The sequence below is a fragment of the Canis lupus genome, chromosome 3 (assembly GCF_003254725.2).
Source record: "Canis lupus dingo isolate Sandy chromosome 3, ASM325472v2, whole genome shotgun sequence".
NCBI lineage: Eukaryota > Metazoa > Chordata > Mammalia > Carnivora > Canidae > Canis > Canis lupus.
The window spans coordinates 33,764,229-33,780,647 of record NC_064245.1 but is presented as its reverse complement, the minus strand read 5'-3'; the positions used below and the strand labels follow the sequence as shown (position 1 = coordinate 33,780,647).

The 16,419-nt window shown below is 40.1% G+C and overlaps 1 protein-coding gene across 5 annotated transcripts in view; it reads right to left on the bottom strand.

Moving 5' to 3' along the window:
* GABRB3 (gamma-aminobutyric acid type A receptor subunit beta3) overlaps positions 1 to 16,419 on the bottom strand; it is a 226,065-nt gene that overhangs the window by 209,373 nt on the left and 273 nt on the right. For 2 of the 5 annotated variants that reach the window (XM_035714121.2, XM_025437408.3), the window contains exons 1-3: positions 15,820 to 15,990; positions 15,595 to 15,686; positions 15,303 to 15,370 (exon numbers count right to left, since the gene is read on the bottom strand). In XM_035714121.2, the coding sequence (XP_035570014.1) occupies positions 15,303 to 15,370; positions 15,595 to 15,686; positions 15,820 to 15,899 (240 nt within the window). In that variant the 5' untranslated portion in view covers positions 15,900 to 15,990. Of the gene's footprint in view, positions 1 to 14,932; positions 15,042 to 15,302; positions 15,371 to 15,594; positions 15,687 to 15,819; positions 15,991 to 16,419 lie in introns of those variants that run through there. The other 3 variants (XM_035714122.2, XM_025437407.3, XM_025437411.3) reach the window with 2 other exon arrangements.

The following is a 16,419-nucleotide window of genomic DNA, read 5'->3' as shown; positions in this document are numbered from 1 at the left end:
TTCCAGAAGTAGTGCCCAGAAATATGTGGTCAAGGAGAGCAGTGCAGTTGAGGGAAGAGTTTGCTTTATCTCTTCTATATACAGATGTATTCTTTTTCCCATATGAAGACTAAGTGAAAGAACCTAATGGAGAGGAAGATATAGTGAAAGGATTATGAATGTGGGCACAGGAAAAACCAAAGCATAGAGCACACATAACAAGATGGATTTCAGACAGAAGGAAAAATATCTTTCTTTGAGAAAGACATCAAGAGTAGGAGACCCTGCATTCTGTTGATACAGGACAAAGGAAGCCCATGCTCTTAATCTCCTGAGAGAAGAAAAAAAAATTAAGTTCAACACTGGCAGGAAATATGTAAGGTTAGAATTGAGACCTTATAAAGAGAGAGAATATTCCAGGTGGTGAAAACAGTGAAGATTAAATAATAAAAGTATATACTGGGAGACTTTTTGAAGTCAGAGATGATTTCCTCTTGGTGGGTATGCTTGCTTGTGGCACTTAGACTATTATCTTTTTAAAGGCTGGGCAAAAGCTAAACACAACCACAAGGACTAGAGAAACCTGAAAGAGATTTCTTTGGTGTCTGGTATGAGAGGCGGAGCAAGGTACTTAACGAATCAAACTAAAATTTCGAAAAGGGAAGAAGTTTGGGAGAAGGAAACAGGATCTTCTCAGGGTCTTTGAGAAGATCAGGGTCTTCTCAAAAGCAGAATGGCACCTTTAGTCACATGTATGATTTTGATGTAAAAAAGACAAAAACAGATATCAAAGGTAGTCAAGAAATTATAGAAATACGGAGTTATTTCTGAATGGTTTTCACTGCTATTTCTGGGCATGATAGAATGAGGGTTGTGAGGAAAAATGGTTACCTACCCATCTCATAATCAATGTGGAAAAATCCAAATTCCATTTTCAATTAAATGGTAATAGCCACTTACTATTTTTTTTTTCTCCGCATCAGTAGACCAAACTTTGGATCACATTAAATGATGTCTGGGTTTTTTCTCATTAACTCTATGGAAAACAGTCTCCTAAAGTGTTACTCATGTAGGCAAAGTAAGCTAATGCTTCATTAAACAGTACCTCTGATTAATCAGGAGCTCCCTTAAAAGCAGCTCCACTGTGCTCCTGATAAAGATCAAGTCAGTGACACACATGAGGACCCTCCCCTCCCGAGGCACATTTAGTAATGGTGGGCTCCTCCCAGTTCCAGCCTTTCTCCTCAGAGTTTCCTCATGGTTGCTTTACTAACTGTCCCACATATTCAAACACCCAAAGGATCAAGGCTCAACTCAGTTACTGAGATTAAATATGAGATTACACTGAGATTAAAATGTCTTGGTAGATTCTGATAATGTGCTCTTCCAGATAAAAATGACCAACTATGACCTCAGAGCACCTAACAATATTTTTTTTTTCCAACTCCTTAGGCCTGATTTGTGAGAAACATTCTAATTTTTTGGCATAACATTTAATTTGGGGATTAGAATTAATTCTAATTCACTCAAAACAATGACATGAACTTGTATACTTTGTTCCTTATACATATTGGCATCCCAAATATAAAACTAAGATGAAGTCAAATTTAATATAAAGCCAAATTAGGGGAGCCTGGGTGGCTGCCTTAGGCTCAGATCATAATCCTAAGGTCCTGGGATCAAGCCCCCTATCGGCCATGCTCCCCTGACTGAGCCAGCAGGTGTCCCTCTAATGCTGGGCATGAGAGCAGTTATATACTTGTTAAGCCACCTTTTAAATCTAAAAGTATTTAGAATGAAAGAGGCAGTACAGCAATATGCTAGTCAACGGAGCAGCACAGCAATATGCTAGTCATTGGAGCAGTTGAACTAGAAAGCCAAGTCATGAAAGACAATACAAGTGGCATTAAGTAATAGTAATTATTTTGAGAATTAAAAAAGGGGGAAAGTTGGTTGCTCTGCTTCTTTGCAGCAAGTTCTAGTGTTGACCTGTAAATGCAAGGTGCTTTGAAAAGCCTGGGATTTAAAAAAAATCTATATACACATAGTCTATTTTTGGAATAACTGTTAGAACAAGTGTAAATTAGGTATAGTACTTCATGTTGGAGCACCACAAATACTGTTTTGTGACACATATTCACTAAATAACCCCCTCACCCCTATTCTCTACCATCTCAACAGGCTCTGCTGTCAGTGTAATGGAATTCCTCCATGTTTTCTTTTTACATTTTAGGGTTTTGTTGTTTTCACAATTTCTATTATGTTGATATTCACACACACAAAAATCTCCACAGGAGAGTGACCTAGAAACATTCACACTACTTAGTAGTAGAGAAAATACTTCAGTAATATCTGAGACTGATATGTGAGTCCTTCTGGTTAGCTGACAAGTTTCTATTAGTATTGTAGCATGAGCAGGTTCTGCTGGCATTATCAGGAAATGGGATGTCAATTATTAGATACTTGCCTTCCTGTCAACCTTTGTTTAACAAGTTTCATTGTGCTTTCTTCTGAAAAATGTTGAAGAAAAGAGGATTTTTCTTCATTGTTTCAGAAACTGAGAGAGGTGATAAAAGAAGAAACATTACTAAGCCAAAATGGCTCTTGAGGTATCCAAATTTTTAATTCAAAATCCCAAAAAGATAAATGGTGAGAGAAACTGGCAGGTAAAGCCCTCATTTCTTATCTGGTAAGGGGAAATAAATGTCATTCAGGAACATCTCTTTTATTTGGCCTTTTTTTTCTTTAATCTCAGTAAACCAGCCATTGCTCATGACCCTCAGAGTTGGCTCTACTCTTAAAGTGCAAACTTGGTTACATTTACAGCAAAGTATCTTTCCCCTTTAATATCTGAATTTTGCCAGACTCTTCATACCCCTCTCATTTGTGGGGGAGAGAGAGAGGAAGAAAGAGGGAGAGAAATAACACTGAGTGAAAACCTTTGAGAACTATCACAGTAGACAAATTATTTCAAAGTGGTAAATTAGGAAATCACTTCAGACTGTGCTACAATTCCCCTTAAACAGATATTACAAATTAGCAGGATTTCACCTAGAGTGGAGAAATATGAGCTAAGTACTTTGAAAATTATTGGGCATTTTTTTGTTGTCGTTGAGGGTTTTTTTTGTTTTGTTTTGTTTTTGTTTTTGTTTTTGATTACTGATTGGTCATACCTAAATTTGGGTCACACTATGCATTTTAATCTATATCATCCTAATCCTATAGGTAATTTCCTAATTGTGTAATAATTGGCATACCACGCCTTTCCTTTTATGGAATAAAATTAGACAATTTTATATGCTTTATTTTGTAATCTCTAATAGAGGCAAGCCAAATCTTCATCCCTATATCCACACATGTTCACTAGCTTGGGTTTTATGTACAAGAAATTCAATTTTAAATGAGACTATGAATCAAGAAAAAGTAGAAAATGATAAAACTTTTTTTTTTTTTTTTTTTGTAGAAATGCCACAATAGGGAAATTCTACCTTTGAGGTTTAAGTTTAAAATTTTTTTCACTGAATGCTGGCTTATCATCCCCAACTGGCTGAATGCAGCAGTCCAGATGACGCTGACCAAGCCTATGCCCTCTTCCTTTTGGACTGGATTATGAATTCAAACAATATTAAAATTGTTATGCTACCAAAAGAACACAGAACATTCAAAATGATTCATGAATTGAACTTATGTATATTTTTTTTAAAAATCTGAATATAGACAACTTGGAATCTAACAGCAACTGAGACATTTATGTAGTGTTTTTCTTAGGTGATAATATAAAGGTGAATATTTTAAAAAGCATTTTAACAGTCAACTACAGTTTTTGCTCATAAATTAATAGTTCTACATTCAGACTGAAAAAGGAAATACGACTGTTTGAGACCTGAAAATTGATGAACATGGATGCAGATTTTAAAATCCCAGCTCTTTTTTTTTAAATATTTTATTTATTCTTTCAAGAGATACGGAGAGAGCAGCAGAGACACAGGCAGAGGGAGAAGTAGGCTCCCTGCGGGGAGCCCGATATGGGACTGGATCCCAGGACTCCGGAATCATGACCTGAGCCAAAGGCAGATGCTCAACCACTGAGCCACCCAGGTGTCCCAAAATCCCAGCTCTTTATGCACAAAATGTCATAATTTCATAGCACATGAACTAGATAGTCCCCAAAAAATCATTCTGGGTTTCACACTGGCCATGCTTAGAATACAACGGTTGCAAACTGCCAGAAGACAACCCCTCAGATAACCAATAAGCCACGTGCAGTATCAAATGAACAAGCAGTGGTTTGTATAAGGCAAACAGAAAGTCCCCTTATGTTTCTAACTGCTCACGGACTCTAAGAATCACTGAAACCAGAACTGGAAGATAATTTAGAGAATCCTATTAACACACAAAGATCAAATTGAGGGCCATTGAGTTTGAATGACTTGCCAAAGTTCCCACAAACCCTTCCATGGAATCTAAGTGTTCTGACAAGCAACTCTTTCCACTGCAGAGGGCAATCTTGCAAGTTCGACCCCCTATGGTCTCTAAAGACAAAATAGCCTGGGGCATTGAGGAAATCACCTAGATAATTAAAATTCCAAACCATTTACAATAAAAAGTAAAATCTCAAGCTTTGAGAGTAGCTTTTCAATAATAAAATAAAGATAAAATTTTGAAATAATACAGTATAATGCTAAATAAGACATAGCATGGGAGAAAAGAAATATATGTATTTTTTATATTTATACTTCTTATAAGTATTTATTTCTCTCATATAATATTTTATATTTATAAACATTTATTACAAATCTATTTATATAATATGTATTTATATAAGATATCTATTTCTTATGTTTTTATATTTATTTATATAGATATATATATAGAGAGAGATACACTATATTTCCAAAATCAGAATCCTTTTTTAAACCAGCTTTCTGCACTTCTAAATGCTAAAAACAAACAAGCAAACAAACAAACCCCCATTTACTATTGTAATCAACTGACATTCTAAATCTCTTTATACTTTCTGGATCTACTTTGATTTACCTGCTGATTACCACCAATCTTTTACAATCCCTGAGCCCACCACAGATTCCCAGTGGGGCCTCCATAGTGGTAGAGGCAATATTGAGCAATACTGCCCCCTTATGACATTACTGTGGTTTATTGAAGAATCCAGAAAATGCATCTGCCCTATAGACTATTATCACTGACTATTCATAAACATATATAAATTCTTCATATAACTATAGACAATTAGTCATAAGGAAAATTTTAGAAATGACTTATGCTAGGGGATGTTAAATATGTTTATCACAATAATTTTTCATCCAAAAGAATGTTATTTTATGCATAAATATGGATAACATACAGACCACTATCTAAAAAGCACTGGCCAAGCCCAATAGCACCAAGGAGCCATATTTTGCTTTCAGTATTGATCTGCTGCTGTTGGCCCAAGAGTCTTTTGCATCTCCTCTTCAACACATATATCTCGCCTCTGTATCATGTATTTGTACTCTTATAATACAAGAAAACAAGGAAGCCTAAAATACACAGATTTCCTTCGATATGACAAAGTCATTATCCGTAAAACAAAATCTTTGTCTTTTTATCAATTATAACAGATGCTTATTCTTCATTTTTAGAAAATATCACCCATCCCCATAGGTACTGGTAGATTCTTTTTTTTTTAAGATTTTATTTATTTATTCATGAGAGACTCAGAGAGAGAGAGAAAGAGAGAGAGAGAGAGAGCCAGAGACACAGGCAGAGGGAGAAGCAGGCTCCATGCAGGAAGCCCGACATAGGACTCGATCGCGGGTCTTCAGGATCAGACCCTGGGCTGAAGGCAAAACTAAACTGCTGAGCCACCCGGGCTGTCTGGTACTTGTAGATTCTTGATCAAAATTGTACCTTCCATGCTGTGGTCAGCTTCCCCAAAAGAGGTTTTATTAATGTAGCAATCTTCTCAGTTATCATTTACAAGAAATGGCCATATTGAAAGCCTTTATGGTTCACTGGACTAGTCCCATATTTTCTAAACTGTGTTCTACAAAAAACTTCATGAAGAAGTGTTAATTGGGTCCTCCACTCCCCCCCCAAAGAAAAAAATGTCCAGTGAAATCTAGTGTTTTAAATATTGAATTCTTCACTCCTGCCTTGAAGATTTACAAAATCATTAGCATATTATGGGCTTGAAATTCCTGCAGCAAAGAAACCTATTTTATTTTACATCTTTAACATAATTTCCAGTATGATTTGAACAGAAATATTTTGATCATGGGGCCCACATTTATATCCTATAGAGCAGTGTTCTCATAGGAAACCATTATTTTAGACCCTACCACATGAAATGATATTCTCACATGAAATTTTGGTACCCAGGGCCAAAACAAAGGAAAGATTCAGAAATAAAACTCATTCAACAGCACAATTAAATATGCCCTCCTACCAGTGAATTATCTGTAGGATGTTTAACAGCATAAAAGGAATATAGCAGAATATAGTACAATCAATCCTGGTCCTCTTACACTCAGTTATTCCCAATTGTTTTTCTGTATGTGTACTGTTTTGGAAAGGCAAAGAACAGAATACACCAATGGTGAGAAATTATGCTTGCAGAACACTTAGCTATTCCCACCTGCAATGATTCTAATACTACAGAAACATTCTTGGTCTATAGTTCTGGAATTACTGGTCTAGATCATAGGAAACACACTGTTTTCCATAACTTGTATTTTTTATGTAACAAGTTCACAGGAATCCTCACATATAAAGCTATGGTTCATTTTATGTGCAAAACAAACACCCAAATAAGAGAATCTCTCTATATAAAACAAATCGAAGGTACAGCTTTACCCCAAGGGTCATATGCTATACAAATCCATTTAACAAATTCACCAAGCATATTCAACATGACAGGCCCTAGGTTCTGTAACCATTCTAAGTCTACTGCCTATCAGATATTTGAACTTATCTCTTGGATAGATATTTAGAGTCAGCAGGATTAGAAAAATCAATAATATTACAACAAATTATCCAAATTGTTGTTTCTTTTAAAGAAAATTTGGGGCTGCATAGAAACACACGTGCACACATACACAGAACATGTAGAATGGGTGACCCAGAAAACTTGTTTCTTCTATTTATTAGTATTACCAACTGGTAAGTCTTATTCTAAAAGTCGAATTTAAAAGGAACAGTGATGTGATGCTAGACTGAGTAACAAGTATTTTATACATATGTATCAAACACAATCAGGATTATCTAGCTTTAAACCAGTAGATTTTGTTATCCTTTAAAATCAATTCAAAATAAAACAAATGTATTTCATATCATGAATCACAGCATGTGGATTTAGCCAATATTTAACATAAAAGGAATTATTTCATTGTAGAACTATGATAAAATACGATGATACTGCAATCAACAGAATCCATATCCTCTTTCACATTAACTGAAGAGACGTAAATTAGGGCCTTTAAAGAGTTGTGACATTCTTACATCTTAATTTTATTCCCATTCATTTGAAATGTCAGTTCCATGCATGCTAAAGTTTTTGTTCATTGTCTTAATGTTTCTGTGTGATGCTTAAGTTCAATGGAAAAATGAAAACAGGGATGAGTTAATGCTTACAAATGACTTCAATTACTTGATGTGGTCTCCTAATAAAAAGGAATAAAGGAACTCTACACATCCAGCCAGAGAAATCAGAGACTTGACTCTCTATTGAACTGATGGTACTGAGCAAATTGCCAAAAGGTGAGACCTATCTTAGTCTTAGTGTTCCAAATTTTGCAGCTAAAGAATTTTCTTAATGGCAGGCATAAATGGTCCAGAAGTAAACTGGAAAGCTAGAAAACAAATGAAAACCATCGCAGCCTCACTGCACTGCTCAGTGGTCATCGGGAAGGGAAGGCAAAGACTAATGAATCTGTATAAGAGAATCAAAACTTGTGTCACATAGAAAAACTCAACCCACATACACTTGACAAGTGGACACAAAACTTTGAGTGTGAGAAGGCAACAATGACCGGTGTTTAGAATATCCACACCAACCCTTATACGGGCACTGCTTCCATACTTTACACTCCTTTCTCCTTTGAAATCAGCATACAAGCTCTCCAATGAAAGGGGTAACAGGTGTAAAATACCAGCTGAGGGTATATTGTGTGCAATCATACAAATTCTGGCCAAATTAAGTCCTTTATGGTAAAATTTCTATCCACCACACTTAGACAGTAAAAGCTTCCTCTTGGTCATGAGCCCAAATTTCATTGGAAAGCTATATTTCTATTTATTTATGTGCATATATATATATTCATTCATTCATTCTTCATTCATATACTTTCTTTCAACAAATGTCTAATAGGTGCCTAACAAGTATCAGGCCATGCAAAGACTGTCCTTAGACACAGTTCTGATTCATGGAGTTTATTATCTAATGGGAAAAGAAATGGAAGAGAAAGATTTTAAGCAAATAAATACACCCTAATCACATGTAACACTGTAATAAGTGTTATAAGCAAAGAACAAGCTTTCATGGAAAAGTAGAATGGGAGGATCTAATTTAGACAACAAAAAGAAAATCACAAAAGAAGATAAAATCATGTGCACTTGTAACAGTATTTTTTGTTGCTCTGTAGTATGAGGTAGAAACACCAAAAGAAGCAGGACCGAGTTAAGTGCTGGCTTCACCATGCAGTAAGTTAGTGTCATTCCTATGGCTATTTTCTCTTCTAAAAAGTGGAGATGAGGCTAACACCCGTATAATCAACTTTACCAAGTTCATCATCAGGTTTTCAGATCAAGTGACAAAATACTTGAAGTAATTCACAAATTACAAAATGGCATAAAACCTCTAGTTATCATTTTTTAAGTTATACCACAACATGTATTACAGAATAATTTAAAGGATTTCAAATGGTTGGTAGACTTCTTATGCAATGACAATATGCATGATGTAATACAGAGCACATATAAGAAAGAAAAGTCCTGGTACCAACTTAAGAAAAGAAGAGTCACAACAGCAAATAAAAGGTTGAATCAATATCACTTTACTTGCAAAAACTGGAAAAATCTTTATATGTAAGTAAGCGTATTTGCACCATCAATTCAAACCAAATACTTCTATATGCAATACACTGTACAATCCCTGAGTCAGCCATAGGCTCAAGCAAGAGGTAGATCACAACAGAGCAATGTGTGTAAGATCCACCTTTTAAGAAATGCAGCAACATAAGCTTTACAACCTCCCTGGGGGAAAACACAGACAGCATTCTCTTTGCACTCTCCGTATCATTCCTTCCAGTATTAAACACAAACTCCTCTTTGTAAAGCATATTATGTAAGGTATTATTTTCATCCATCTCTTAAGTTCATTATATGTTTTCTTATCAGTGCCCCAGCATTGATGTATGATCATAACTTATGCATGAAATGTACTGCCAGTGAAAAGTAATGTCCTCAATAAACAGCCATACCTACAAAATGCAGCAACCTAGAACCAAATGCCAACACACTCTGTGGACCTTACCCCTGGAGTCCCTCCCATGGAACCGGTTTTCCAACCCCAACTGGGTCAGAGAAACACTTTTTGCTTTCTGCTGAGTCATCCACCAGCTTACTTTGTAATAAAAGCATTAGCACATTTCCAACCTTTAAAATGCCAATAACAATTAATATGCAAGCTCTAAGTATGGTCCAAAGCTCTAGAAAAAATTAGCAAAGGACAGCTTTCTACCAGGGGTTTACACAGCTGTTGTCTACCACAATTTTCTCTGTAGAGGAAGTGTGATATCATTTTGGAATCAATTTAGTAAAGGCATGGTATGGGCATCTGGAAAGCCTGCAACTGATTTACTGAGTGTTAAGTGACTTGCTTAAGACTAGATGTTCCCATAGACTTGGAAATAGAATCCCAAACTCCAATCCCATTAGGCTCTTTTTGGCACACTACCTGGATTCCTGGGATTCAGCTCTTACACCTGAGATTCTAGCACCGTGCTGGACACTGGACTCTGGTTCAGCATTCACTACTGGCAAAGAAATCTCTAGACTCTGAGAGGTGGGGAGGAAGGACGGATTAACATAAATTTGACCAAAAATGCCTAAAAACTGAATTCTCCAGACCTCAGGTCCGAACTCACTCTAGCCAAGATGAACTTCTCCTTTTTTCCCATGCTTTCTGAAGAGAGGAAAGAAAAAGTGATGGTGCAAATGTCTGTGTGTGTATGTGTGTGTGCGCGCGCATGGTTTTGTATATATGAGTGAGATTGTATCCATTCTATAGTGATGCAGTTCCACAGCTGCCTCTTGAGATACGCCAAAACTATGTTATGTACAATACTTACTTTGTATCTAGACATTTTTTAAAGTGTATTATCTAACAAGAAAATGCAATAAAATAGAAAGGAATATAATAAAACTAGAATAATGGGTGGATATGCATCTCGTAACAGCTAAGGGTACCTTAGCTTATATATTACCTAAAAGGAACTTAGGACGAAGAAAAAAGGTAATTTTTGATTTACATGGATGACATCAGAAAAGAATAAGCCTGTAATTACATTTTCCTTAGGATGGAGTTAATTTTAACGGACTAATAAAGTATAAAGTCGTAACAAAGTACAAGACAAATCATAAAAATTACTATTAATATGAGTAGAGTTTGAATCCAGTTTTCTTTGCTTAATACTTTAAAGTTAATTAAGTAAAATTTAAGTATGTGTAGTTTCTGTTCTGAATTAATAAATCAAACAATAGCTTATTCTAATCAAATTTTAAAAAAGAATTCGTGAGACCTTTAAAACGTTTTCATTTTTTAATTAAGAGTTACAGAACTACTTCATTTTCAGGGTGTCTGGTGGCTCAGTTAGTTATGTGTCTGCCTCAGCTCATGATCTCAGGTCCAGGATCAAGCCCCACGTTGGGCTTCCTTCTGGGGGGGTGGGGGGTCGCTTCTCTCTCGCCCCCTCTGCCTCTCTCCACTGCTCATTCTCTCTCTCAAATAAATAAATAAAGTCTTTAAAAAAAAAAAAAACTACTTCATTCTCTGAGTAAAAATACTGCTTTGAAAATAAAATTTTCTAATTGTTTTATATCTTTAATATTTCTTTATGTTTCCTATACTCTCAATAATTTTCCTCCATTTATTCATCTCTCCACCTATCTACTCAACACATGCTTATTATACACTAGGACTGGTGCTTAAGCATCAGAATTATAGCAAATGTTTATAAAAATTTCCAGTTGACAGTGTTCTTTCATATATACAATGTCACTTAAAGAAATATATAGACTAAATCCAAATACTTAACCATGCACAACCTTAAAAATATGTAATTTTAAAATGATAACTAAGAGAAACAAGGGAAGTTATATAAGACAAAATGGTTTTCATTTGATTGCTGTCAAATCAACATGAAAAGAATTGAAAGATTCGGAAAAGTGGAAATGCAAAATATCTCTACTCTCTATGAAAGGAGTTATAGGAAATAATGTTAAATATTAAAATACTCAAATTCATTCTAAGACCATCTCTACAAAATACCAAAAAACATGATGATGTATAGATATATATACAAATATATCTATTTATTTATTTGAGGATAGAGGTGTTCTTTGGAGATACCATCAATAGGCACTTCCAGTGGATAAAGATTTTGCTTTACAACTATTTAAACAGAAAAGTACCAATATCAGTTTTATGTGATGTATGTTATTCTTTACTATCACCCCCAAAAGTTCATGAACATGCTCATATCTGTCTCACCTTGAGATACACATACTTTACATATTCTTATCTGAAACTCTGGCAAGTTTTTATTTCACTAATTATATGCTTTCAAAAATATACCTACAAAAACCCGAGAAGAAAATTTCAAGAAATGAAACTTCCAATATCATTTATCACTAAATTTCTTGTAAATTTTGCTTCTACTGCAATATCCTCACTCTTCTACCTAATTTACATTTAATTTTTTAAAAAGATTTTATTTATTTATTTATTTATTTATTTATTTATTTAAGAAAGAGAGAGAGCATGTGCACAAGCAGGGGAGCAGCAGAGGGAGAGGATGAAGCAGCCTTCCCTGCTGAGCAGGGGATTCCAATATTGGCTGGATCCCAGGACCCTGGGATTATGACCTGAAGTGAAGCCTTAAAGCTGACACTTAACCAACTGGGCCACCCATTTACATTTTAGATAAAAGCTTCATCTGAAACCACATCTCAAATCATGTCATCACCTGCTTAAAACATTTATGGGGCTCCTTATGTCTTGACAATTAGCAACTATAATTGGCATGGCAGAGAAAAATCTAAGTGAACAGGGGTTTGTATACTACTTTTCCAATTTCATCTTTTGAATCTCATCTCCCCTTTGTAATCTCCTACACTCTTTATCTATCCACCCATACCTTTGCCATCTTCCTCCTTAACCCACAACACCCTTCTCTATCCATGCCAGTTACAATTCTACTCCCCCTACTAACCCATGAAACCTTCCATGTCAGAAATAATCTATCTCCCTCCTCCCTGATCTCACCTCCTCTTCTTCTCTCCCTCTCTTCTATGTGCATCTTTCTCTTGTCCCTCTAATGGGACTGACTACATCCTACTTTTTGTTACAACCATTTGACATATTTCTTCTAATAGCTATAATACTCTTAAAGCAAGACCATTTCTCATTTAGTTTCATTACCTCACAAAACTTAAGTTTTGTGTGACCTGTAAGGTGATTAAGGAAATTCATAAATAGAATCCATTATTTTTAAGCAACATGATTGAAGGATGGTTCTAATCTTATGCTTGCATTTCCCTGTTCTTTCCTTATAAAATATGACCTCCAACTTGATTCTTAACCACTGCTATAATCAAAGTTTCTTTAATATAGGTCAAGGGGTCCTGGGTGTTGAAGTCTTAAGTGTCAGACTCTTGGTTTCAGGGTTATGGGATCTCAGGGTTGTGGGATGGAGCCCCACATTGGCTTTGTGCTCAGCAGCAGAGTCTGCTTGGGATTGTCTCTCCCGTCTCCCTCCAGCCCTCCCCACTGTGTGTGCACAAATGCATGTTCTCTCTCTAATAAATAATCTTTAAAAAAATAATAGGTCCATATCATAACGATAATCATGAGCAAGTATGTCAAAGGAAATCATATTTTTCTAGCACATGATTTTTCTCAATCCACTTGTTGAAGATATTTCAAATGAGAAGCAGTTCCATCTGTCCAATAGCCTCCAATCTCCAATCCTATCAATCCCCAACTTTTGTTTACAGTAAACTTAGGTTTAGAGAGCCACAAAAATTACCATTATGAGAATACAAAAAATTCATACACGTATACTATGGCTATGTTATGCACAATTATTGTCTTTAGGATATAAACTACATTAAGGATTATTCAGTATAATGTCTTGTATCTTCAGTTTGTCTATTATTGGGTCCAAAGAAAATTGGGATACTTCAGTTCATGGTACATGAATTAGGCAACTATTGGTGAAGGTTTCAAAGGTACCAAGTATCAGCATGATAACAGGATAACTAAGCTTAAAAATTAAAGAAAATGCGCCATAGTCTGCAAGAACACATTCTCCTTATTCATTTGGTTGTTTTAATATTGTATAGAGTTCTTAAAGGACCACATCAATGTATCTTCTCTTTCATTTGACACCCAACATACTGATTTCTGATATAATGATCCACTAAATATTCAATTACTTCCTGTAAATAATTGTCTCTAGATAATGTGAAGTTCTCAATTGAGAAAATTACAGATTATGTCAACTTGTTCCCTTAAGATCATAAAGCATACATTTTGGACAGGATTATTTTTACAAAATTAAGTGATATTCCTTCTGTGTTTGTAACCCTTTTATTAATATAATGCTTTGTGCAAAAATGTGTTAAGTGATACACACTGAAAGAAAAGTACATTACTTTAAAATCATATTATCATTTTAAAACTTTAAGAGTGAAAATTTGATGAAATTAATTTTGTATGGTCAAAGATTTCTTCCTACAAAAGGCACAGCAGTATATATTTTTAAATATATCTGGCTAAACGTTCTACTTAAAATAATAGTCTTAATTTATTTGCAAACGTCCCTACTTCCATAGCGTACTGCGATGTTTCAGAATACTGTCCACAAAAATACTTATTTCAAAGAAGTGTGAAGCACTAGTTTTAAACGCAGAGACCCCAAATTCCACTCCACAGTTGGATGGATCAGAATCTCTCCGAGTGAGGAACCTGAGAGTATGCATTTAAACCAAGTTTGTTGAGGTGACTCTGATGTACACCAGACTTGAGAAACCTACTGGGTCTATCTGAAACCATGCCTCATTATATTCTCAATGTTATGCTGGAAAGAAAAGTCGCCAAATGGTTTCTCTCAAAAAGTACTGCTTCCAAATGTTCATTCTTACAATGTCTAAAGTGCCATTCAGCAGAAAATTAAACCTGTTTCTAAATCCCAGGATGTTCCAGCTCAATTAACAAATGAAAGGGGTCACTCTTCTCCTTACTCCCTGTTGTCTGTCCTGAAGCGTCCTGAGCAAAAAAAAAAAAAAAAAAACCCTTGGCACCGACTTCCCAGCTCGGACGCGGCCCCCCGCTTTTCCACAGGTTACCGTATTGAACCCCGGCAGCATCCGCACAGCTCTCGGTGACGGCGAGTTCGGCAGCCTCGGACTCTCCTGGCGGCGCCGCGCGTCCGAGCGCCCGCCTGCTGCCCGGGGCCCCCGAAGTCCGCGCCGCCGGCCGGGCCAGCACCTCTGGCAGCGACAGGCCAGCGGGCCGCCGGGTTCCACCAAGCAGTGCGCCCTCAGGAAAGCCACCAGACCGTGGGAACCGGCCCCAGACCCCGTGGGCCACACAGACAGACCACTGTCCCCGGTTTTCTCCAGCTGCCAGCACCTCCTCCAGGAGATAACAAAGGAACCCGCAGGTGCCTCTCACCTAGAATCGGAGCCTCCCCCACAGTCGCCTCTTTCCCGGCTCCCCCATGCCTGTTGCTAAGGAGGCGACGCGGCGCTCGGGGAGCCCCAGAACCGGGTGACGGAGCGCCGGCGGGGCTGCGCGCGCCAGGGCTGCGGGAGGCCGAGCGCCAGGCGGGCCGGGTCCCTCTCCTGCCGCAGGAGGGGTGCGCCCTCCGCCCCGCACCGCCGCCAGGCGCGCCCCCCGCGGACCCCGGGCGGGGGAGGGGCCTCCCCAGCCGGGGCTGGCTCCGGGGGGGTCGGTCCCGCCGCGGAAGGCCTGCGGCCCGGTCCTGCGGGCCGAACAGCCGGGCAGGGGCTCGGGGACAGCCCTGCGGAGGGCGGGCACTCACCATGTTGACTTCGGAAACCATGTCTATGCTGGCGATGTCGATGTTCATCCCCACGCAGACCGGGGGACCTGCGGGAAGAGCACGCCACACGCATCAGCCGGGCGCGGGCGCGGGCGCGGGCGCGGGCGGCTCCGGGGACCGGGGACGCCCAGCCGAGCGGCGGCGGCGCGCCGAGGGCCCCCACCCCGCTCCGCCGCGGCCCGGCCGAAGCCCCCGCCCCCGCCCCCTCCCCCGCCCGGGCCCCAGCGCGCTGGGGCGCGCTTCCCGCAGCGGCCGCGCACACCCCGCTTACCCCCGAAGTCGGGTCTCAGGCGGATGTCGTAGCCTTTCAGCAGCTTGTCCACCGTCTCCTTCACGAAGGACATGTTCCCGGGGTCGTTCACGCTAGGAGAGGGGCGAGGGGCGCGGAGGGAAGGGTCAGGCGGCGGCTCACCCGCCAGCGCACGCCGCGCACCCCCGCGCACCCCCGCGCACCCCGCCGCCCGGCCCGCTTCCCGTCCACCAGCCGCGACCCTACCTCTGGGCGCAGCACACCACCGCCACCAGCACTGGGGCCGAGAAAATGCCGAAAAGCCTTCCTCCCGCAAAGCCCCACATCCCTCCGCCGCGCCCCGGCACGGGGGAGGGGGCGCCCCGCCGCCGTCGCGACCAGCAGCCGGGGCTGCTCCTGGTGCTGCCGCCGCCGCCGCCGCCGCCGCCGCCGCCGCCGCGCTGGCCCCGAGCGGAGGAGGGCGGAGGGGGAGGGGAGGGAGGGGAGGGAGGGGAGGGGAGGGGAGGGGAGGAGGGGGAGGAGCGGGCCGGGGAGCCGAGGCGGGGGGAGGAGGCCCGGCGAGCCGGGGGCGGAGCCCGAGCCCAGCCCGAGCGCCCCGCACCCTCGCCTCCCCCGCGCGCCACCCGGCCGGCGGCCCCGGCCCTCGGCGCCCTCCTGCCCCCGAGGACGCGGCGCGGGGCCTGGAGCCGGGCGGGGCCGGGACGCCGAGCGGGAGCCGCGGCCGCGCGGCGCAGAGCAGGGCCGGCCTCCCCGCGCCCTGGCGGAGGAGGGGACCAGCGGCGACCGGGACCGAGGCGGTGAGAGAAGCGCGGCCCGCGGCCCCCACCCCTTCCCGGGCCCGACCCC